This window comes from Dromaius novaehollandiae, chromosome 4, assembly GCF_036370855.1.
Source record: "Dromaius novaehollandiae isolate bDroNov1 chromosome 4, bDroNov1.hap1, whole genome shotgun sequence".
Taxonomy (NCBI): domain Eukaryota; kingdom Metazoa; phylum Chordata; class Aves; order Casuariiformes; family Dromaiidae; genus Dromaius; species Dromaius novaehollandiae.
Genome location: NC_088101.1, coordinates 75,579,519 through 75,605,556, shown reverse-complemented (window position 1 = coordinate 75,605,556; position 26,038 = coordinate 75,579,519). Strand labels below are relative to the sequence as shown.

Sequence of the window (26,038 nt, the reverse complement as noted above, 5' to 3'; positions counted from 1 at the left end):
GAAAGGCAGGGAAAAATAATTAGCTTGAGTGATGGGAGAAGAGGAGAAAGAGAGATGAAGGGGAAACACGTTTCGGAGGAAGAAAGGAAAGATTTTTTTTCAAGAAACAGAAGCTTATAAGTAAATAAATAAATATATAAACAAATGCCAAGCTGTGATAATACTTCCTGATTGGCAAGATAAAAGCAGGAGAGTAACAACATCAAAAAATTAACCCAGTGGGGGCAGACTGGGTTATAAAGCATGTTTACACTCATTTAGAGAGCAGGCAAGTGAGGACGAGGAAAACACAGGCCTCACGCAGGAAGCGACAGGCCAGCACCCAGTCCCAGCAGGGTACAGCAGCCTCGCAGAGGTGAGCGGCTGTCATCTCCTCACAAACTCCCCATCACATTTTCTGCATTGGTTTTACTCTATATTTGCTCTGATGCAAATGAGAGGAGTGCAAAAGAGAAAAACAAAAAAGTTTGGAAAAAATAAAATACGCATGGTACGTTCTGGGCGTGCTGCCAGCGTGAGTAAGACAACACAGCTCTATAACAAACATGGAGCTTCACCAAATGGCACCCAATTATTTTACCCACAGCCGTGCAGCACCCCCACTTGCCCGCCACCGACCCACCAAAGCACCATGTGGAGAGAGGCCTCCTCCAACGTGACAACAGCACGTGCAGCTTTTAAGCAGCGATGGAGGAAGATGGAGGAAGCAGGAGATACCTAGGGATGGAGCAAGAACAACCCCTGGTCCAAGTGCTCATCCTAAGCACTCGGTTTTCTTCCAAGTTTTTCATCCTCATGTTCTAAACAGCCAAAGCACCTGGTAAATCCATTACCTGTGAGGAAAAGGGCCTTATTCTCTGATGCACACACACCAGCACCAGTTTTACTCAAACACAGTTCACACTGGTTCTTATTTACATCAGCTGTCAGCAAGGTCTGAACCACCTTGTTTAAAGTGTTTACATTCTCCAAAGAAAGCAACATTATCTGAAGCCTGTTTTATGTTTATTTTGAAAGAGCAGGATCTGACTGCATAAGCTTAAAAGATTTCTGTGAGGGATTATACTGAAGTGTGGTTAGCAAAACTCGTAACACATTGCATATGTCGTGCAGGCCGGGGTATATAACAGGAAGGCGATGTGTGCTTACGCAATTATGAGAGTATCCAAATTTCCATTTGGTTGTCTTCTTTGCACAAGATGTTGGACAAAACTTAAAGCAGAAACAAATGTGCAATTATTTTCCCATCCTGTAAGTTCAAAGGATAATTACAAACGAACCAGCGTAGCCCTAAAGGCCAGTCCTGGGCCAATACTAAGTCCTCTGCATTTTGATGTTGGACTCTCTCCCACACAACCCCTTTTTATGAGTAGATGTCTCATTTTTGTTCGAAAATACCCATGTGCTGCGTGGACCGCTCTACTTGGCTAGGCTCCAGCAACCATGAGCCTGAGCACAAGGTACTGCAAAGATACGCTGCCGCTGTGCAAAACCCAACAAGCCTAAGACAACGCAGGCTCCTCCAACCAACGCAACCAGCCAGCTATGCAGCGTGTCCTGGGCACCGCCGTTTCGCACCCCCTATTCTTGTTTGGGAAACTGGAGTTCACAAGTATCTAGGCCACAAGATACCACATAAGCCATACTTTTTTTTATACACCTGAAGCTTATGGGCTACATAATAAATTTACACAGACTCATCAGATAAGTTTCTTGCACTGACTATTTAGATGCCAAGGCAGGATGTTTCAAGAATATTTCTACTGCTACAGATAGCCCAGTAAAACTGGCATAGCAAACATCAGAGCAACAGTACATTTACTGATATTCATGAAATACGTTCACTTTTAAAGTGTACATACTGGGTCTAGCAAAAGTTTGTGGAGGAAGATTTATATAGATACACAGAAAATTAGAGAACACAAAGCCTATCTGGCAAAACAAAATGAACACATCAAAAGACAACCAGATTTTAGGTGTCTGATTTAGCAACTGTCATTCAATACTGAAGCACTTAAATAAAGTAACTTCAAATAGGTTCACATGTATAATTCTATAGGCATTCAAGCGCACACATCTTTGCAAACCAGGTATCTGTTAACCATTTACCTTGAAAAACACGACATCTCAACAGGCGAACAGCAGATAGTAATTATAGCAATGTCTCCTATTGATGAGCTTAAAATACATATGTTTGTGAAGAAAAAGAATGTGATGAGAAAATATATCCATGATGCTGAACCAGAGTAACATAAGCTTACATTAGCTCTGTTTTTGTGCTGATAGACATCTGAGCATGCAATTTGTATACACACAGGCAATAGCATATTGATATCCTTATTCATGAATCCTGAGGAAATGAAAAGCAATTTCAAAATCTGATTTGAATTACTACGTGTTCCCACTTGTCATAAGACATAATATAACCTGCACTGGTATTTTATTTAATCCAGAAAGCCATGACTCCCTTCCAGATCAGGATTATTTACTAACCTCAATATAGAACACAACAGCAGCAAAAACTCCCAACAGACATAGCCCAATGCAATTAATATTTCAAAGTCTTTAAGTAACTTTCAATGCAAAATTTCTAAGCAAAAGAAAGGCAACTGCATCCTGTAATGTGGGATCAGAAAGGTACCTTATGCTCTGTTTGTTTCTACAGCATAAACTATTAAATTTCCTTTCAAGTTCTTTCTCATTCAACTGCAGCTCATTTAAGGAAGAAAAAGTAAGAACTGATGAGAGTCTGGGTAACCTTGCTACGTTAGCATCAATCAGCCATCGGATCAGCTCAGCAGCAGTCTTAAAAGGGGAATGAAACAGATCCATTCAGACAACAGCGACAAAAAAAAGTGAGACATAAGAAAAAGCAGAGAACTTACCTCCACAAAGAGCTCTCCAGCACTTTCCCCATGTCTGTATGATAATACTTGGTAAGGATCAGGATCACCTAAAAAGACAATGACAATAAATATATTTATACATACAAATGCATAGAAGAAACAGAAGTAGATCATGGGCAGCATTATTCTGGTGAGTGCAAACGTGACTTTCCTGAACATCTGAGAAACGTATTCCACTTCATTTTCACTTCTTAGCAGAAAACATTTTTATTTTTTTTGACTTTTAGACTGATTCTTTTTTTCCTCTTTCTGAGGAGAGTGCTTACAGCACTCAAAGTTTTCTGTAAACCCGGTGACTTTGTAAAAGCTTGGCTGTTTCACAGGAACGGTGGAGTTGGAATAGTCACGTAAAGCCACCTACCAAATGACAGCCCCCAAGCCGTTTGAATGACTCCCTCAGCAGACAGAAGCCAGTTTGCCAGTTTAAATTTAGGAGTCTTTGACATCTACTGACATGAATTTTTTTTTTTTCGAATCCAAAGTGTTAAACTATGACAAGTAAATGTGATTACCCAAATAGCAATTTCAGACAGAAAAGGAGCTTTGGTCTTCTCTACAGCATCGGAAATGCAACTTTAATGTCTGTCATATTCCATTCCTAGAAACATCACTTCTTTTTTTTCCTCAAGAATCAGCTCTGTGCTGTGCAAGTTATTCATCTAGGTTACCGAAACTCAACAAAATGCACATAACCAAATTGAATCCACCAAACATCTTTAATCTAAGAGAAGAGTCAGTAAGAAATACATGCCATTAGTTGAACATCTGACAAATTCACTGGTCAACCAATGTAAAGCATTAGTCCACAGCTTGTGTACAGAGCTTACTACTATGTTTTATATTTAGATCACTTGAAACAGATTTCCTCCACTTTCTGCCAGTTCCTATTAGTCTTTCTTCTACCCCAGTCACCATAGCAACCCTAGGGAGGTCAAACTGGAAGAACCTCTGGTTCCTTGCCCAGCTGTTAGCTTTCTTTAATGCGGGGTCAACATCAGTCTCCAACAGCTTGGAGCCCGCTTTTATTTAGCTAGCACCTCCTCTGCTCCTGACCACCAGATGAAATCTTTAGCAAAAGCAATTGTAGGCATGCGCTTTATCTGGATAATTAATATGCTGATACTACATTTCAGCAATAGTTCACAGTTTGGGTCTCCATATCCTGGAGGTTGTGAGCACTGAATTCCAGACCACGTGTGTTACCTACACGTTGTCTTAGATACAACACAACATTTTGCAAAAGTGAGCTATGATATCAGTCTCACTCAGAGTGATCTAAGCCTAACAAATTCATGACACTTATTCCTGGATTTATACTGATATAAGAAAAAGCAAAACCAATCCATAATTCACAAATAGTATTACTCTCTCCTATTCTCAAAAGAGTCATAACCTACCAGACCACTCTTTCTTATTGCACTCTGCTGGAGTTTGATGAGAAAATGCTATAAAAATTAAGGCTTGGTTTAAAACACTGAAAGAAAAATGAAATCTCTCACTTTTAAATAGGTTACTACAAGACTACAAAGCCAAGAGAAAGAACCATTTCCCAAAGGAGAGAGTTATCTGCTGATGAGATTCCTGGCTGCAGCCCAAACATGCTCCATCAGGTCAGCTATTTACTCTATTGTTAGTGTCCTACTACGTTTTTTTTGGTGGTGCTTGCAATTAGAGAGAAAAAGAAAGAAACTTCACTACTGGGAGCAAGCCTCTATTGGCTCCAATTATTAGGGAAAAAATTTCAGCCAGTGATTTTTGAAGTAAGAGAAATTTTTAGGCCACAAAATTGACCTAGGAGATTTTCTTACGAGACGCAAGAATGTATATTTGCCCCATCAAACTGAAAAAGAAAATATCAAAAGATATAAGATTATACTATATTACTTGCTATTTTCTTACATTCATGCAGTACCAGAGAATGAATCCTGAATTTATTAAGCCAACATTCTTCATCCCTGTACATCCTGTAACCCCAACATTTTTAATTTAGATGGTTTGTAACACACAGAAGATCCTATTGTGTTATTCTCAACCCACCAGCTTTGAACTTAACCTCTACTGAAGGATCTACAAAGCACCTTCCAAATAAGCTATGTCTGTTCCTCATCATCTGTCCTAAATGTTAAAGACCTTAAGAAACAGAGAGTGCACTCACTGTATTGCTTGCTAGTAGTAGTTCATCTAGGGCATGCAGCCACCAAATTAAAAAGCTACTGCTATCCAGCATACCTCAAATGAATAGCTGTCAGGTAATTGCAAACTGCATTGGGTACCAGTCATACGCAGTAAGATGTCTCGTTTACACTGCAGGATTGGTCCCTTACTCTGAGTTACAGCTCTGAGAAACAGATGTAAATATTCTCTTCTTCCATCTGACTGCTAAATTAATTCAAAAATTAAAACACTCTATTCTGCATTTCAGAAAATGACTTAGTAGGCAAAACAAAGCCATAACCAGCCATCTCTGAATTCTTAAACAGTATTAGCAAATTCCTATTGCAGTCTAAGAAGTATAAGGCTGCCAGCTGGGCTGACCACTATTTCAATTATGCCAGTGTATTTCAACCCAGTACCAGAAAAATATAGGTCAGCTATTTATTTTACAGACTCTACAGCACTGTCCTATGGTTTGCAGGCATCTTTTCAGACTAAATAGTGATCCTGCTAACCAGAACTGTATTTCATCTCAATGAACCAATCAAAAGAACAAGAAAAATCATTCCACAAAAAAATTAAAGGTGTTTTGGGGTCTCCATATTCTGTGCAACATTTGTAAGAGCAGAGCTCTGTTTCACTGAGCAGACATCTCATTTCAATGGGACTCCATAATTAAAAAGTGTTTTACAGGTCGGATAGCAGCCAATGGTTCATACATGCTGCTGCCCTAGCAAAAGTGCTCAGGTTGCCTGTAAATGAAGAGGTGTTTGAAGCACAACAGCAGCAGCGAAAAGATCAAGGGTCTGATTCTTGCCCAGCTCATACTAATGTCAGTCATCGACAGCTCCACTGAATGTAGTTAAATGGCAATAGAGGAGAATTAGATTCACCAGGTTTTCTATTTAAAGACAGATGTATAGGGCCGCCTACAGATCCCCTAGTCCATCCTCCTGTTTTAGTCATTTTAACCCATTTCATCTTAAATTCACCCACAGTTCCTTGAATTAGTCCCCAAAACATGTCAATGGAAGTGGAAACAGCAATTCACAGTGGTGTGCTAGAAATTTATGACCATCTGATAGCGGTCCTGGTCAAGCACACCTAAGAAATGTATGCCTTTTACTTTCATTGCCCTGACACAAACGTCCCTGAGCATTCTTTCTTCATTGCCTTCCCAGATTCCTCAGAAAGTCGTTGTTATCAATACTAACACCAAGACCATCCTACCTTGCAACCCCTACAGAAGACCGACCTTAATGAAGCTCCAGGATTGGAAATTCGGTTGTTTGGGGGTTTTAGGCAAATGCAAGTAAAAATACATACATACATTGATACAAAATAAAGCCATGGATCTCTGGTACAGATCTCATTTCTTGTGCAGTATTTGAGGGCTGCAGACAACTCTTAGGAACAGTCCTTACTGCATTTTATAGTTTTCTGACTACATTTCTACTGTTTGCTCTAATCTTAGCTCCTTCTGCCACTTTACAGCAATGTGGCAGATTATTGCAGTTTCTCTCCCTTTCAGGAACAGTTAGAAAAGCAGAAGCAAGAATGAAGCATCTCCAGTTTCCTGCCAGGTTCCTTGCATGGAATTCCAGTGACTATATTTATGCCCCTTCTTTTCTAGGAAATTCAGTTTTATTTTGAAACTATATGCCATGTCACAAAAGCAGCGCTCTGTTATTTCCCTCTTCACCAGAGCCCTTGACCCCATCCATACACCCATAGCTGCCCAGTATTTCTGCATATTGGCCAAGGCGTGAAGGATCAGTTCCTTAGGATTCCTGAAGTCATATGATAGTGCGCTGGGAATAAGCTTTCAGTGCAAGTAATAAATGGTCAATTCAGGTCAATTTGTGCAGGCTGGGAGAACTTCAGCTTTAGGAATTACTCCACCTTGACTTTTTCCTCCTCCTTTTTTTGGGAGAATAAAAAAAGCAACAGAGAGGCAGAAAGATTTGCCTGAGAGTGCTCCCATGCCATTCCCCTGCTTTCAGTACTTTCTTTCTGTCTAGATCGGCTCTCACTGTTAGGGTAGCTGTAACTCCAAACTGTTCTCCAATCAAAAGAGTCATAGCAGTTCCTGTCCCAAAAATCCTGACTAGAAATAGACCCATCTTCATGATTGCACTGAGTCTTCAATGGAAGATAAACAGGGAGAACAAATGGAAAATTCCATAGGTGCTACTATCTATGCATAACTAAAATTAGAATTATCTCATTTTTTTCCCATCTCCTTTCCTCCTGTTCTCTTCTGAAGATCCTTTGCAGCAAGGCTGCCAAAGAGGAAACGTTCTCTTTAAGGGATATAACGTGCTTTTAATCCTCTCCTAATAATTTTTTGGATTTGAAGGAGCTGATTTTAATCCCCTCTTTTCATCACCATGCAACCTCAGAAGCGAGAGAAAGGGAAAAGGGAGGAATTCTAGATCAATCATTTTCCATAGTGTTTGTTTTTATATTATCTTTCTTTTTTCTTTTCTGTGAAGTATTCACTAAGATCCTATTCTTTTTGATAAACATACGCTTACAGAAGAAGAAAAAAAATGTCTTTTCCATGCTCTCCCCATGATGCTTTCTTTCATGGACCATTCTTACCATATATATCCCTTTTTCTATCTACATGGAAATTTTTATGGATTAAGCTGTATTTGACCCCTGCCATTTCTTATTTGAAATAATGTTCTTTTTTTGGACTGTGTTCAGAGGCTTAATAGAGAAATATTCATACTTTCAAGTATATAATTACAAGCATGAATTTTTTCTGTTTTCGCAAGTTTATAAGAAGATGACAGCACATTGTAAATACATCTGGGTACCCAGTACTACCAGAAGAATATACTGCTCAGAAAAACTCAAGCTCCTGCAAACCTTTTAGCATCTGCTTAATTTAATTCATGTGAATGAACCCCCTGAAATCAACAGAAACGCTTCAGAGTCAAGTTAAACAGGCGCTTCATATTCTGCCTGGCTGGAACATAAGCTGCCGCCTGAGAACACAGCCCAACTAACTCACCTTTTTTTGCATGCGTAACTATTTCAAGGAGATCAAGCACAACCTATTAATTCCTCAGCAACACCCCCTGTACTCCAAAAACTTTCCTGACAACCGATGATCAAAAAATGCCATAACAAATCAGAGGTAACCGCCTATTGCTCCCATACCTCAAGGCATTCCCAGTTTTGCAACAGGCAGACTCCTTGATCATCATGCTAAGGTCTACATGAGTCTTTACATTCACTACTTAAAACATAGACACTTATGAGAAAAGTAAAAAACCAAGAGATTAATAATACAAAAGTATATTACTACACGTCAACTGCCATAATACTATTAACAACTTCACAGTAATTCGATTGAGCTGAAAGAACTATAGGTGGAAGGGAGCATTTAAGTTTACCCTGTTGCAGCAGTACGATGAAAGGTGAAAAAGGAGATATTTAGGCCATTACTGAAGCTGTTAAGATTTCACTGTACAAGCTTCTACTCCTCTCTGGTAATAACGTTCATAAAAGCAACAGATGATTTAATGTGAAAGACTTAAGAAGATTAGATTTATAGTTCTTTCAGCTAAATTGTATGGGGAGAGGACAGAACTTGCTGTGTATGAAGTCACTGACTGGACCAGTGCACTTGCCCTAAGCATTACTAATCATGCTGTACAGTGAATTTATTTATAATTCAAGGCAAGACACAATAATGACTCAACTCCTATTCTCTAAGAGGTATTTCTATCCACAAGAGCTCAATAAGTGCATATTCTTGAAAGCGATGGTTGTGATTACTTCCGCATTCAAAACCATGTTAAATACAGCACTTTACACATTGACCCTGCAAACACTCATATAAAAGAATAACATCTAATACTTTTAATCCACTATCTAGTAGAGAACAGGATTATATTGTCACAGCACTGTACAAACGCAGAACAAAAAAAGACAAGGTACTGCCTGCACAAGCTTACAGTCCAGACTTAGAAAAAGAGACGCCTTCACATCATCATCAGCTGTTGTCAAATCCTCAGTACAAGTTCCTAAGAAAATTATGCTTATGTGATGGCACTGCTGTATGTGTTCTTGGCTGCTCCTCCCTACCTGATAGTTTTTAAATCCACTGACAGATTCCTATCACATTTGACAGAGAGAGAGATACTGGGTTCCTAGAGGTCTGTAAGAGCTGGCTGCTGGTTACAGAAAGGAGATTCAAATGCACAATGCTACTGAGGGGAAGCTGCAACTTTCACAAGACAAAATCATGATCATCCAAATTTAGGAAGAGCTTCAGCCAGAGCTTGCACCTTGTCTGAAAATGAAAGGAAGGGAAAAGGAAACTCAATTTCCTAAGCAGTGCTACTCAATGGATTACTTGTTTACTGATGTAAAAGGCAGACAAAAATCTTAAGGAAGCACCTGAAAGAACAACGAAGGGGTTTGGCAGACCCTCCCTCAGCATGAGGAAACAAATGCTTTCTAATCTAACAACGAGACACAGGGGCTGCTGTCACAGGCAGGTGTCAGACACTGAATTATTTAAATATGTAATTTGGAGAATCATCATCTTTAAATGGAAAAGGAGACCCCTCAGATTTAAGAGCTTCAAGTGGCCATACTGGTTTGTACCACAGGACTATCTAGATTAGCATCCTGTCTCCAACAGTGGCAAATAATAAACAAAGCTACTTCCCAAGCATGTTTTCCAGCCTTCAGCAATTTGCACCTCAGGCAGTTGGGTTGTTACTTCAGTTTTTACCAGTTGGCTGCTGGACGAGCATAAGCTTCTGGCTGTTACTGCCTGATCCAACGAAAGAGAATATTGTGTTTGTACCTTTTATTGTTTAGCTCTCAAAAAATCAAGGCATATATTTAAATTCAAAATGGTAGTGACCAATCTTGCCTGTTGCTACTCTAATATATCCATGTCACTGCTCATTTGTATAATCATCAGACACAGCTCTAAGATTGCTGGGCAAGCTGGAGATGCAGAGCTCACTCCAGCAAACAGGAACTCCATTTGAAGACCAAATAATTAGAAGATGGTGTGTAACATTTTAACTACTTGTTCTAGTGCACCTTCTCTTCTTCAAGGAGCCACAAGCAATGTCACCTCCGACACAAAAATATCCAGCTCTTTGCCATTGCCTTTTCCCACACAACTGTGGAAGGGGTGCGTGTTCACGTGTGTGTGCGCGCAATTATATTTAACATAGCATTTTATAAGCTCTTAAAACCACATCTACGAACATGCCAAGAGAATAAATTTCCAAAGCATGAAGCAAGAATATTTTTCCTAGTATTTAACAGTTCGGCTTGACTCTTAATTGTAACATTTTTTGAAATAGAGACTAGCTTTGCTCATCTCCTCTACTAATGTATTCTAGAATGGATTAACAGTCCGCCCTGTTGAAGCAAACCTATTGTTCAAATACTTTTTTTCATTCCCATGAAAATTCAAGGGGAAGCAGAATTGACATCCACAGAAGAGGCATGTAAAAATATCTTTACTCTCTTCCAAGTATTTCAGGAATTCAGTATTACAGACAAGCAATTCACCCTGGTCAGTGTTATATAGTTACTCACTACCAGAGAAGAAAGATCAAATCCTAAGTGCTATTTATCAAATATTCTCAGTCTGTCAGGCAGTGTTACTGTCCAGTAGTAAAATAGAAAATGTAAAACTGAGCTTCCAATCTGCATCACTGAATTCTTTTTCAAAGCCAGAGCTAGTTTTTTTACACTATCGTATAAATATAATTAGACTCTTAATTTCAAGAAAAGAAAATATTATGCAGGACATATGGAAACATCTGTGGAGGCTACCACAAGCTGGGAAGAATGCATGTTTGACTCAGAGATGTTGGCAGATATGTTCATATTGGTAACTCTCCCTCACAGCTGCTCTGTCTTCACCAGGGCCACAAGATTAAATATCATTGTGACCTGATAACATCCTATTTATCATAGGTTGCATCCACCTACACAGACCTCAAAATTACATTCAGAGAATGACTTATGGTGGTGTTCAAACAAAACCTAATTGCCTATCATAAACAGGATTTACAGGACTGCGTATGGGAGCAAGGACTTTGATGTTGTATCAAGATGAAACAAAGTCACAACATTTAAAAACCTTCGAATCATCCGTGATGCCTGAGCCTTGTATTTCCTGGATCTTGTAGGCACCTGAATTTGTTCTTTATAAATGAGAAAGCTAATCGCGGTCGCATATGATGGAAAAGGGGAGAACAGCACCTCCCACCCAGAAGGGGCACTGCAAGGACAAACGCGCTAAGGAGTGCCGCAGCGATGTCACAGTGGTACAGTGATGCTGATCGGTATTTTAGTCAGAAGACCTGAGAGGTAGCAGGGGCAGGCGCAAGACTCCTGCACGTTACCCCCTGTGACATTAAGGTGTGGGGGGGTCTGAAGGCACCCCTTATTCCAAAGATAAGATCAGGCCTGGCCAGTGGCACAGAACCAGAATGGAAAACACAGTCGGGGCTCCCTGGGAAAACAAGAATAACACAAAACACATCTGGGCCAGTTGCTTCAAGTGCTGCAAATAAAAGTTAAAAAAAAGGGGGGAAAAATCCATGCCCCAATGCCACTCCGAAGAGGAACCACTCGCTCTGCAGTTTCTCCTAGGGACAGGCCCAGCGTCACCTCTTTGTTCTGCCTTTTACTGGGCTGCAGTTTGCCTTTCATTTTAACTGTTTCATTCATACTTTCCACATAAAAATAACTAATTTCGGCAGAAGTACCAACATGCTGCCCCCAGCACGGCCTGCAAAGGGAGCCATCACCACTCAGACTCCAAGCGTCTGTATTCTCTGTGGCCGCATTCAAAAGAAATTAGGCCCAACTCAAAAGAAATTAATACATTTCAGCTACTGTAAGGTACAGGGAACAACCCCCTTCGAGGGGAAGAAGGATGAAAGCACATTTATCTTGGGCTTTACTCCCAAAGCAGCAGAACTTTGTATCTGTGCCAATGGAAAGGGCGCAGAGGAGCCGAGGGACCATCCAGCCGGATTAGGAGACTGTTAGGAAGGGCTGGGGAGCAGTTGGGAAAATTGGTCAGAGGCCAAATATGTCAGAGAAAACAGCGGACGGGGCCCGGGGAGAGCTGCAGAGCTCTCCGCAGTCCAGCCAGAGCCAAGCCAGAAGGTTTCCAATCTGCGAGCACCAAGTTTTTGCCAGCTTTTTGTATTTCCTCACACTTTCTCTCACCCAGCTCAGTCTTGGGTGCTCATTTCTTTACAAGCCCAGGGGCCATCACAGCTAAGTGGAGTTATACGGCATTATCTGAGAAAAGGAAGAGCGATTTCACCAGGGAATGTCGTGCCGTGTTGGATCCCTGGCTGATTCTGCCCTGTCACATTGATGCTACGCTTTAGCGTAGCCAGTGCAAAGAACATTAACACAACCGGTCATCTGAGAGCCGGGATTCAAATCAGCCTCACATTCCAGTCTTAAACCTCTAGGACATTTTAAACGACCTCCAGATCAAGCAGATATGAGCAGGAAAAGACTGTAGGCCCTGATAAATGAGATCTATACGTCTTTGACTTCAGCAAGGAATTAGGCATTCAACAGATGCTTTGGAGACAGTTTTCGTATGTCAGCGTTTAGCAGGCTACAGTCTGGGTTGCAATGCAATTTCCATAACAGGGCTTAATGGAAATTTTCCCCTTAGAGACTGGTATTTTTCATGCTTGGTCGTTCCCAGGCTGCTTTAGAAATATGTTAAAGAGATGTTTTTTCTTCATATCGCAAGAACTACACTTTTCTGTCTTCACAGATATACAGATAGGTAAAACAATTTAATACAACAAGACTTGGAAGGCGAACATTTTTAAATTCACCCCTAAAACACTTCTGAAGCACTGAGTATCTGCACCACTTTTACCTTCTCACGGCTCTTTTCTGGAGTAATGCAATAACTTCAGGCTATGTAGTGTGGAAGCAGCCTGGGCAGAGCACAGACCAGCGTACGAAGACAGGACAAACTGATCAACAGACAGGACAGAAATTTTCTGTCCTGCTAAACTTAAGGATCTTCTTTTCCAACACACTTTGCAGAGGTAGAAGGTCTGAAGCACAGTTACGTGCTTCTATACCACAGACCTCCTAACTGATACGTAATATGAACAGTGCTGAAAAGCCAGATTTTTCAGTAAGGGAAAAATCCTTTCTTCCCCTCAACTGGCAGTCAGTGAAAAACTGGAAATCAGAGGGAAGAGTTAGAAGAAACCTATGCAACTATATTTCATCTCAGAAATGGCAGTAGATTATTTATTGTAACTATCACAAACATATTTCATTTCTTTGAGATGGCTATATAATATATATTTTCACATCAAATTACTTTGTTTCACAATGTAATATTATTACATATATTAATTATATTAATATTAAGCTGTTAAAACTTCTACACAGTGTACATGACATTTACTGTTGTTCTTCATTATAGTGAATCTCTCTCTACAACTGCTATTTATTTTCCAATCTCTTTTCTAACAAGTTTCTTCTATATTTGTATTATAAATGCCTCTCTCTATTAATATTCTATAGTATAGCCTCTGTTGTTTACAATTCAATAGTCTTTTTTTAATCAAAATTACCTTATCCCAAAAGCCCCCAAAAAAAACCCCCAAAACACTCACTCAAAAATTCTTGCGAATTTTATTTCTTTAGTTTGAAGTTTGGGGTCTGATGTCCTCACAGACAGGAACTAATGCTGAGAGTGCAAAGGATACAGCCCAAACCCAACAGCAATTTTTCAGCTCGATATTGTCACCATTTGCATGTTTTTCCTCGCTCCTCCTCAACCTTCCAATGCTCATGTATTTATTCTGAGTCTGACCAAAGTCTATTTAAACTAATGGGAATCTGGATTAAGCCCATTCTGAATAGATTAAAAGTAAATCTGATCCGGAAGACATCTGATTCATGAAGAGAACGTTTCAGTTTTGATAAAACCAGTACTTACAGAAGTCTCATACATCCTACATGCAGAAAATACAACCACATTGTATTTTCCACAAATGCGCATAGCTTTACAAATTTATGAGTTTCAGTATCAAATAAGGGACATGAGACTACTCAAGGAGAACAGACAGGATTACACTCAGCAGGGCAAGTGTAGCAGTTTTATCCTGCAGTGGGAACTCACACTCATGTCAGAAGATCTCTCTAAAAAGGCATTCATAAATCGAAGTTCAGTTACAACTGATCAGAGAAAGTAGGCAGAGGTAGACTACTGGAAATGATCTCAGATCTACTATGTTAATCCATGATCATCTAGATATATGTGTGAAAAAGTACTGCATTTTGCAAGAATTAAGATTAAAAGCCACAGGAAAAATATATCATCCACACATCTAAAACAACATTCAAACTCCTTTAGTTTCCCCACTTCAGAATACCAAATCTCTTCTCCTCAGCACAGGAAGAATATTAAGACCTCTCCCAGTGTTATCATCTTCTCCAATGGGGCAGCAGGCCTTAGTTTTTCAACAGAAAATAGAAAGAAAAAGATGCTTTCTGTCCAGTCAATGGAGTAGCTTGTAGAAGCTTTTATTTTGTAGACATAATAAAATGAGTAAAACATCCATTATTCGGCCACCTCCTGAAGATATAAGTATGTCAAAAGCTAATAAAAGTTAAACATGCCTCCCTCCCCTTCTATATTCCCAGTTTTCCCTGCCAATTTGTCAAAGAACTCCTTTTCTTCTGATAGAAAAAGAATGATATTTCTTCACCAAAAGCTGCATCAAAAATAAAAAGACAAATGTTGTTTAGTTGAGCTAAAATTTTACCTTCAGGAGTCAAACATGTGGATGGTACCCCAAAAAAAACCCTCCCCTGTGGCCAATATAAGAAAAATACATAATAAAACAGCTTAAGCTTTCTCTCAAAGACTTAAAATGAGCAAGCACAGTATATAACAATAACTAGTAACAATACTAGTTAACAGTACTAGTTAATTAATACAGTACAGTTTTAATGCTTATATGAGAGAAGAAGATTCTTAAGAGTTCAATGCTGGGAGGAGATTTAAATGAAAAAACATTGGTAATGGTAGTAACTCTCTCCATAGATTTCTTATCTGTATTTACAAACTACTCAGTTCAGAGATTTACCTGCAGAAATCTATGCAATTTAAAAGACATTGATTCCCTATCACCAGGGAAAGAAATCAAGTCACCTCCGTACTCACTGGTCCACAGAGGGTGAAAGCTTCCTTTAATCTCCGCAACAACCCACAGACAGCAATTTACCTGGAGTGATTTTCTTCTGTGGCGTCCCTCTCCCTTCCCCAAACCATGACATGGGCAGCCTGCAGGGATTTTCCTCGGGAGGAGACATAACACACACCACTCGCAATCGCTTGCACTAATTAACCAAGGTACAGCGGTAGGAGGATCAAATAATTTTTGGATTAAGAAAGAGGAGGTGCAGAGTAAGGATGTCAAGGAGGTCAGAGGACTAGGTGAAAAAAAGGGTCTCATCAGATATCTGGAAATAATGGGAATTCCCCATGAATAAAACAAAAAGGCAGTATGTGCACCACCAGTGAAATGCATCAACCAGGAAAGGCAAAAGAGGTGCTCAAACACCCAGGTCAGTTCTTGGGGTCCTCTCCAACCCGAGCACTGCTCGTTTCCTCAGCGGGACCAGGCATTTGCAGAACAGTCCGTCCCTCAGAAATATTCACCCGTCAGTGCCTTAAGAAAAACAGTTTAGAGGAGGAAAAGGCAGCACAGATCTTTTGTCTCTGATCATTGACTAGGCAGATCTTTGTTTTAATCTCCTGGTACCCAGGATATCCATTTTGTCCTTCCCCTTTTTCATTCTCTCATAACAAATAACACTAACGGTCTGTGGTTGTGCATGACCAGCTACTATTAACTGTCACATCTGCAAACTGAATACCTAATTCATTGCATCTAGAGATGGTTTTATGATTAATAAGAAGCTTTGTCTATAGGTAAAACGCGGTTGCATCTGAAGTCGAGAATAGCTACTGAGCTTGGGTTTTTTTTTTTTTTTTTTTTTTTTTTTTAAAGCAACTTACACACTCCTCCCCCCCAAATCAATGCATTATAGATACATTCCTCCGGATCTGTCTTTAATTATTCATTACCATTAGGCTTTGCAGAGACTTGCATGGTTATTTCACACTGACAGACTAAAGAGAAGGGTGCATCTCACTTCTGCTATATAGGGGGCAGGGAAGAAGGGGAGAGAGGTAAGAAGGGGAGGAGGGGAATCTGTAAGCCCCCAAGACAGTCTTTTTATTTTATAGGTTCAGAAGATTAGGCTGTTTAAAACTGTATTTTCAGCACCAAAGAAAAGGACAGAAATAAAAAATTAAATAACTGCCTGTAGCTAAATGCTTCTTTTCCAGAGTGTTTAGAATTGAGCTGCAAACCCATGGAAATAAGATATTTTAGTTATTTTTTTTTTTAATAGTATTGCAACTAAAACCTTAATTCTAGTAATGCACAACACGGTAAAGTATGAAAGTCCTCATAGTAGATAATGGCAGATAACAATTATGACAGTTAAATGTTTTCTGCCTAAATTCATAATGAACCCAAGTGGATAAAGGCTATGAGATAAACATTTACTAGGGCTGTAGACAAGGTAATTCTCTCCCAAACCAAAAAGAAAATTTAAGAATATTAAAAGCATGAAAGAAGAATACATGTTCTTTCAGAAACATAACATTTTGGTTCCCAGCGGTGGCTGCACTTTAGGGTAAAGTGACTGATTTCTGTATGTAGGCATCTCAGATAGCTTGTGATGCATTTTACAGTCTAGCTGTTGGATGAAAGACGCTTCACAAAAATGCAGGTTCTTATTCCTAATATATACCTGTAGCCTAACTTATCCTAGCATTAGTTATATTTTGTATGAGATCTCTATGGCTGTTCCTGAAAGTTTAGGCTTCAAGAAAAAATGCATGATATTCTGATTTACTCTAAATGTTTAATTTGGTATTTTATTCTTATGTTGGGTGGGGGGGGGAATCAAGTTAGGAAAATACCCTCAGGTCATCTCATTTTACTCCTTGTATCAAGAACCAGAAAAATCTCACTCCTAATCAATGAAGTTGACCATGCAAAGAAACTCAGTCTAGACTAAAGCATATCCAGAGACAAAACAGTTTACTACAGGCAGATTAAGTGAAATCAAGATGCCATCTGTGCCCAAGCTAGAAGGACCCATCCAGAGGAAAAGGAGAAACAGGCTCCTCCAGAGAGAGTTGGGTGAAAGCTAACAGGCAAAATTTCTTTAAGGGCCATGAATCACTAAAGACTCGCTTCTGACTCATATAAGGGCTGATTTTTTTTTTTTTTAACAAGCCAGTTAATTGTTTTTTATAAGCCAAAGAGGAGAAAAAAAATCCTCTTCAAGAAACTATTAAGCAATGAGGCAATGTCCGTTTATTCATCCGGGCTGGGAAGCAGTAATGCGATAGCCTCTATTAGAGCAGTGCTGACTTCCTAAGAACACCTCTGCACCACAGTCCTCAAATTAAGCATAATGTGCAAACTGGGGGAGACACAGCTGAGCCAGTTCCATCTTCAGTGAGAGGCCTACAAGGACAAGCCCTTCACTGGAAAAGGTCCCCATGGCCATGGTCACTGTGCAGTTTGGCCGATGACAGATACGTTAGGCCTGTACAACACAGGCTCGGTAACAAGTGCACAGCAAGTGCAGTGTCCTTGGGCACTCAAAGTCACCACATACAAAAGCACAGGACCTCCAGCATCCTGAAAGTAGCATTGATCCGAGAGGTTTAGATGCAAACTAGTTCTGGCTTACAAACCTATGCGTGAGCTGAGAGGGGTGAGGAGAAGTTGGTCTCTCAATGGAGCAATGAGGCAGCAAAAATTCTGCACAGAGGAAATGGCCCAAGAGAGGCACAAAACACAATCCTCTCTCCTCATAAGGCTCGGTTTCTGAAAAGGCAGCAAGCTGAAGATCTATGTTCTCTGCACCCGTTATATCAGGCCCTTTCTCACCCCGGGCTATGGTTGTCCATGATGCTCTCAAGGAATATATGCTTGTGGGTGGTGCGCGGGCAATGGTGGAAGTGCAACTACAGCTGGGCAAACATCCACGAGAAACAGGGATCTCTCCTGACTACCTGCAGATTGATGCTCTGAGGTGTCAGATTTGATAAGGATCATCTTGCTTGTGAATTGCGAGCTTTATGAGCACTTGAACAGTAACACTCAAATGGCTCTCATATGAAAGGAATAAACTGAAGGTAAAGTCCAAACTGGAAAGGATCACAGAATAGTCAGGGTTGGAAGGCAGCTCTGGAGATCATTTAGTCCAACCCCCTGCTCAAGCAGGGTCAGCTAGCAGAGGTTGCCCAAGACTACGTCCAGTTAGGTTTTGAATATCTCCAAGGATGGGGACAACCCTTCTGGGCAACCTATTCCAGTGCTCAACCACCTTCACAGTGAATAAGTGTTTTCTTATGTTCAAGTGGAATTTCCCATGTTTCAGTTTGTACCTGTTGCCTCTCGTCCTGTCACTGGGCACCACTGAGAAGAGTCTGGCCCATCCTCTTGACACCCTTCCCTCAGGTATCTACACACATTGATAAAGTCCCCCCTGAGCCTTCTCTTCTCCAGGCTGAACAGTCCCAGCTCTCTCAGCCTTTCCTCATAGGAGAGATGCTCCAGTACCTTAATCATTGCTGTGGGCCTTCACCAGACTTGCTCCAGTACATCACCAGGTCCTTCCTGTCCTTCCTGCCCCAAACCTAAATACACACACTGTCAAACACACTTAAAGCACATCACTCAAAATACAGCTACCTACACTTCAAAAACCCCAAGCCATACAGCACCTACTTCTTCCTCTAGTAAACAGTTTGAATATTTATTTAGGTTGACAGCCCGGTAATGACGACTTACCTCTAGACCAAATTAGCCTAACTTCAATCTTCAGCTATTAGCTCTTGTGTCTTTGTCTACAAGATTAAAAGCCCTCTGCTGACAGATATACTCTCCATGTATAAGTACTTACATACAGCAAACATATCACTGCTTGAGCTTTTCTCTTTGATAAGATTAATGACTGACCTCCTTAAAACCCAGCTCCTAAAGCCTGTTTTCCAGTATCCGGATCATTTTTTGTGGCTCCTTTTCCCCCCACTCCTTATCTTTAGAGTATCCCCTAGAAGTGAGGACACCTCTAGAGTTACCAAAGTTAGGCGCAGGAAGTCTATATTCTCACTTGTACGTGCTGTACCCTTTTCTGACAGCCCACAAACAGCTTACATTAGCCTCCTCACAGGCTTCTGCGAGTAGTTATTCTGGGATAATCCATCATAAGGCTTCTTTTGGAGTGCTCTGTTAAACATTTTGTTTTTCTCTCCCTAATAGGGAAGGATCACTTGGCAAGCATGTTTTATAAAACTGGTGTACATGGAGTGGGGGGGAAAAAACAAATGCAGATACATATAAAAATAATCAGCATTTTTTCATCCACAATGCCACCAGGTCCTCCCAAGCATCCAAGAGTGTTCCAAACCCAGACATTATTCACCTCTCAAACTCCAATCTGTCTCCTCTTGTTTTGCCTTAGGCTTTATAGATCTCCACCTAAGCCTCTAGCAATAATCATTCTAATTAGCCTCTGCTTCCCTGGGCTAATTGCCAGAAGAATCCAACTGACTTTCTGCAGAAGAAAGAGCAATTTTGTCAAGAAAAAGTATGCAGCCAGAGACAAGGAGGAAGGAAAAAAAAAAAAAAAAAAAAAAAAAAGATGAAAGCCAGAACAATCTTCCAAGATCCATTTACAAATATAGATAAGAATCATTTTGGCAAAAAAAGACTTCCTGAGCACTCTTGGCCATACCAATTCCGTTAAAATACATGCTGTGCAAGTCATTCACACTAATGCTACATCCACTTCTGCGTTGCGGCTTCTAAGGCAGCCTTCCACCCTGGGAGTCATATCTCCTTTTTTTCTTATTTCCTGATGTACTGCTCTGCATCTAGCTGTATTAAAATTAATTTTGCTGGAACTTCATCATCTAATCAGTCATTTCAGACTATCCTAGCAACAACCTTCATTATTTCAGCAATCTCTGTGCCATCTATAAACTTAAAAGCAAAGATTCATTTCAGTGTCCTTACTGAAAATACTGAAATACTGACATGTATCAGATCCAGAACCAAACCCTAGAAACTAAGGTACTGAGTTCTCTCAAAATTGTAAATTATGCCCCACTTCCTTCCCTAAGTAGATTTCTTTTATTTCTGGCACTTTCCCCAAACTGACTCTTCAGGCTTGGTGGAAAACATGTCCCTACTTCTGCAGCTGACAGACCTGCCTTGGATTGGAAACACTCAAGATATTTTTTTCAACGCTAACCCATCATTTGAATTCACAGCTTTTAAGAAAACAACATGTGTTTTGACTGTCATATTTACCCAACACTAAAAAGCCTACCAGGAAAAATAAATTTTATCCTCATAAAGCAAGGGGTTACATTCCTAATTACAGAACTGGAAACAGTTAAAAAAAGAAAAGTGCTTACTGCGTTAAATTGTGCTTAACACTCAAGTGGCTCCAGTGTTTCTCCTAGCTTGAGGGCTTGCAATGTGCTTGCCCCAAGCAGAAGACATACTCTCACTCATCTCTCTCCAACTTGCTTCCTTGTCACCTCTCCAAGAAAATGAAGCTTCAGAACTTATACTGAATATCACCAATATAGCTAACCCGTCCCTGCCCTCCTCTCTTCTCTGGCCCTGGGTTTTTCTCCCATCCGAATTTTCCCAGAATTGGAATACCAGGTGCAATGACAAAGTTTCATAAACTCATACTTCTAGGTTGCATTCAGCTTCTCATATTAGATGGCCAATTTGGCACATTTAGTAACTCTCCCTATCTCTTGGTAGTTTGGGGGACCCCACAATTGATATTTATCCTTTAAAATCTCCATATAAAATCTAGAATACTGTGTCCACTTTTGGGACCCTACTACGAAGGGCAATTGACAGACTGGAGTAGGTCCAGGGGAGGACCAGGAAGGCCAGAGAGCTGGAGCACAGGACAGGTAAGGAAATGTAAGGGAGCCCCATTTGTCGAGTGGAAGCCTAAGGGGGTATCTTCCACTGCCTAAAGAGAAGACAGAGATGGACTCTTCTCAGAGTTAACAGCAGAAGAATGAAAGAAAAAAAAATCACAGGCTGAAGAAATGGAAATTCCAGTTGAACATAAGGGAAAAATATTTTCACCTTGAGAGTGGTTAAGGTCTAGGACAGGTCATCCAGCAAAGCTGAGAAATACCTACTCTTGGAGCTCTCAGAACCTGCCTGCACAAGGTACTGCTTCATCTAACTTTTGAAGTAAGCCCTACTTGGAGCTAGAGGCTGGGCCAGATGACCTCCAGATGTCCCTTCCAACTTCATTTTTCCCATGACTCTGTGTGTCCATGAACTGCTTTTAAATTAGTCTCAAGTGCCCTAATATCTCATGAGAATTTCTAATTGTAGGACACAAGATTTCTTGATCAAGATGTTAAGTCCAAAACTTCGGAGGAAACCAAAGTATATTTTATTAACACAATAGTCTTCACCACTTTGTAAAGAAAGCAAAATTTTTATTATCCTGTAATGGCTTTATAAAAACTTAATTGAGTAATTCATAATATATCAACTCTACTACTGTTATTGCAGTCAGCTCTTCCAGTATGATAAGCAAACAGTAAAAGCCTTGTTTCTCCTGTGCTAAAGCAAGTTCAGAGAACACCATTTATACTCAGACTTTACAATCTCAAATTCAGTTTCATGACATAATTCATGGGCAGAGTATAGGGTATATTTCTGGCTTCAGCTCTCTTTTTAAATTTGCTGTTTTCATACCCTTTCTCATTATCACAGTATGCCAACAGAAACCCTATAGGTACAATAACCATAGCTTAAACTAGACCCCTTGAAAAACATTTAGTATGAATATATTCATTCATTAGTAAATATTATTAATAATAGTTCCTTCCTCCCAGAAAATATCTTTTGTCAGTATATCAATAGTTTTAGCCAGTGATTTGGCCACAGCCATTAAGCAGGTTAGTGGCAGAGCTGGGACCAGAGCTGAGGTCTCATGAATACAGGGCCTTCACCACTAGACCATTCTGCCTTCATACATCTGAACTGCTGTCTCCAGGGAGATACTATAATTCATTTCTACATATGATCGAATAAATAAAAATGAATATTAGGTCTCTAACCATTTGTGATCTTAAACATTATGAATTTAGGGGTATTTTTTTTTTACAGACTAGCAATTATATTTTTAATTGTGTTGCTTAGAGTTGAGCCATTAATTTTCTCCAGAGAAGCAGCAAGAAGTATTCTCACTTCTTTCCCCAAGCACTGCTGTGCATACTTTTTGCACTGGGTGGCCACTCTACACCAGTGATAAACACGGGAGCTTCCAGTGTGTAATCTATAAAATGCCTTGCAATATCCGGGATGAAACTCTGCATTGAAACACGGTATCATACAGTGTGCTGTCATTTGAGAGGAAAAACCATGAGCTGTTGCAGTATGCCTTTCACTGAGATTCATACGAGTGAAAAGTAAGGAAAGGAAGGTAGTGGCAGGACAGCTCGTTTTGACAAAGCGCCCTGTAGCAACCGTATCAATTAGGCTTGCACAGATCTCCAAGTGTGAGGCAGTTAATGAAACACTGATCATTTTCCCCAACTCTAACTCAGAGATGTTAATTAAAAGTAAGAGGAAATCATCATCACATAAAATGAGTTCACTGCAAGAGAGTATAAAAATACCTACCAGGCAGTGCTTTGTACACGAGACTTCTTTTCAACACTAATTAAAATGGATATTTCTGCACATGCAAGTCTACCCAATGAAAAGCAAATAATAGTGTGAGTTTAACATTTAATGATTTCTCTGTTAAAGAGAAGACTTTCATTCAGGAATGCTATAATTTACTCTGAGTAAGATCCACTTAATAATCATGTTTACCGCCTCCTTTTTCTTTCCACATTTTCTTTTTCTAGTCAGCCATGCAATTGGCAATTTAAGACTTAAATTCTGACCACTTAAGCCGTTATCTATTGCCTTTCTCAACCCTCATCTTTATACTCTTCCTTGTCACACAGATGATCTGGCTGAGAGTCTTCCATAGCTGACAAAATGGGCTTGTTCCACCGGAGAATAGGACACTTGAGAGCACAGCTTCACCCCACAGCTGAGGAATTTCCCTTGGCAGCAGGATTAGTTCAGTTCAGTTGCTCAAGTTAAGGGAAGCAGGATTACACGCAGCTTTGCAGAGGCCGGGGGAAGAGGCCAGGTCAGAGAGGGTAAGGAGAAGAAGGGAACTAGTCTGGGAGTCAGAAAACTCAGGTCAAATGCCTCTGATTGTAAATTTTCACCCTCTTAAGCAAGTCTCCTTTTCCACCTTAGCTCACCATGAGCAGAGCAAAGATACAGTAATTCTTGCTTTTCCTGGCAATTCCTGACATTCCTGCTTTCCTTTTTTCCTTTGGCTTGCTAAAACTGTATGAGAGAAGCTCTCTCTTACCTGTGTTCAGCACTTAGTGGGATGAAATTCTGACCTTGACTGAGGTCTAATGGCACTGCACAGTCGTTAGCAAAACTAACGGATGCAACACCAGGCACTCCACGGACAGGTAATGCCAGAACGACAACCACCAGGTCTTGGCATCTCTCTCCTCCTCCTATCTTCTCTCCCCAGATACTGCTGTTTCCAGTCTACCATAGGATTCCCTTATTATCCAAGTCCTCACGCCTGCGTACTCGCAAGCAAAGCCGCTAACTTAGAAGAGACTATTTTTAGACAGGGTGCCTGGTTTCCCAGAGACCAGGGGCAATAGCTGCAAAGAACGTCTTTGGCATCTCCTGCGGCAATGAGATGGAGCAGCCAGAGCAGGCAGCAGAGATCCAGCAGGACGAGTGAACAAACGTGTCACCGAGTGGTATGTGCTCCGAGCGCTCGCTTGGCTCTAATATAACGTTAACTCTTTTGATTACATTAGCTAAAGAAAAAATTTAACAGAGTGCAAAGGCAGGATGGATTCCATACCCTGCATGCAGATAATGTCACTTGGATTTGTCTCTTAACAAAATGATTAAACAAACCTTTTTATTAAGAAGTGCATATGACTGGATAAGCAAGAGAAGATGAGTCACTTTTTTCCAGCTAAGAGACATTTCCCTGTTAAATCCATCCTGCTACTGCCACAGACATGCTGGGAGTCTGGGAGCTCAGCCCACCGCGAGGAAGGCAGAACACAATGATGCATTGTTGAAACCACACCGGAGGTGAAGGGCCAAAAATTTCCTCAATCACTGTCTTAATCAACACTGCTAATCAAAAAAACAGAAGGCCACTGACAAACATTTTTATTGTTAAAGTGCACACAAACACACAGAGAAGACCTCAAAACCTCTCAAAGCAAAAGGACCATAGCTTAAGAAAAAAAAGAAAAAAAAAAAAAAAAAAAAAAGCGACACAGCTGCAGTCGGTGGCCACAGCTCCTTGCAACAAGCATGGACTTGTTCATCAGTGAGCCACATTTTCCAAGGCTGAATGCTGACTTTTTCAAATTCTCATCATAAACTTAAAATGACCCTTCCCGTCCGTCTTGCACAGGGTGCTCGAAAGGCAGTCGTGACCCCGGGAAGCGCAGAAACACAGGCTTCCATTGAACAGCAGCAGCTTAATGTATTAGCTGTGCCAGAGGCATGGGACGGGCAAGTTCACACAGCTCTCACTGCACAACACGTCCCCTCAATGAAAAAGCTCAGTCTGCGTACGCGGCATTCCCAGAATCCAAACCGCAAACAGCCAACACTATGCAAAGATCCCGGCAGGAGCCGGGATCCGCGAGCAGGAACCAGCCCTACGCTTCCGCCGCCGAACGCGTGATGCAGCGGAGCGCTTCGGCACAGCTGGGGAGCTAGGGCCTCGCAGCCCACGCGCTAAAGCCAGCTCTGCAAAGGGGCCGCTAACCTCGACAGCGAGCAGTCCCAAACCAGCCTTTACTGCCTTCCTAGCACGGGCGAGCGAACATTGCTGATCACCCGCAATTTAGAATCAAATTTAAAAAAGCATTTCAACAGTGTTTTTTCCTGTCGGTCCGCCCGTTCTCTGTGGTGTTCCTACTGCACAGTCTTCAGACATGAGGGGATTTTAACGCAATAGGAAAGAGCGCCGTTTAACTGATGCTGAACCAAGATTTGCTTCGTAATATGGAAGAGCGTTTTGCAGATTATCTTCTAAATTCCTGCAGCACCTTCGAAGGACCGAATATTTCAGATTCATTTATAGTATCAAAACATAACTGGATAAGCTGTAATGTTGTTTCTGTCATGCTTCTGTAAACATCAGAAGTATCATAGGCATGGTAAAAAAGCAGACACTATACTTCAGCATCTCATTTTCTCCCACATGAGGTTGACTATATGTTCCTCCTTCCAGTGAATTTCTTCTTTTAAGAATGTCTCAGTGTAAAAGAATAAGACCGGTAGTTGCAGATAGGATAAAATTCTTCCTATAAAACCAAAATTAGCTGGTCTGATTCCTGTTCTTCTTTCCCTCTCTACACTCAGTGTTTCATTAATATCTACAGCTGCATGAATGCAATCACCTATATAGTCTATTGTGATCCATCCAAATAATTACCATCAGATTCTACACAGCTATATCCATAGTAGTAAATCCTGTTAAAGCTGCATCTCCTTTCCTTAACCAGATCATTTCATTTTAGAAAGAAAGCATTGGTGGCTTGAAAAAAGCCAGAGAAAAGCAGAGATGGCTTTCTAGCAACCTCTCCTGTAGACTGTAAAGTCATAATCTGTTCAAACGATACTTCATTGCAGCTGATTGGGACTTGAAATTTCCATAAAGTATTAACTAAGTATTAAAAAGCTCTAAAAACAGTGCATTAT

The 26,038-nt window shown here is 40.5% G+C and overlaps 1 protein-coding gene across 7 annotated transcripts in view; it reads right to left on the bottom strand.

The window, feature by feature from the left end:
• The window catches only part of SORCS2 (sortilin related VPS10 domain containing receptor 2), a 552,477-nt gene that overhangs the window by 370,390 nt on the left and 156,049 nt on the right, over positions 1-26,038 (bottom strand). For all 7 annotated transcript variants that reach the window (XM_064511468.1, XM_064511470.1, XM_064511471.1 and 4 more), the window contains exon 2: positions 2,886-2,953. In XM_064511468.1, coding sequence (XP_064367538.1) covers positions 2,886-2,953 — 68 coding nt within the window. The remainder of the gene's footprint in view (positions 1-2,885; positions 2,954-26,038) is intronic.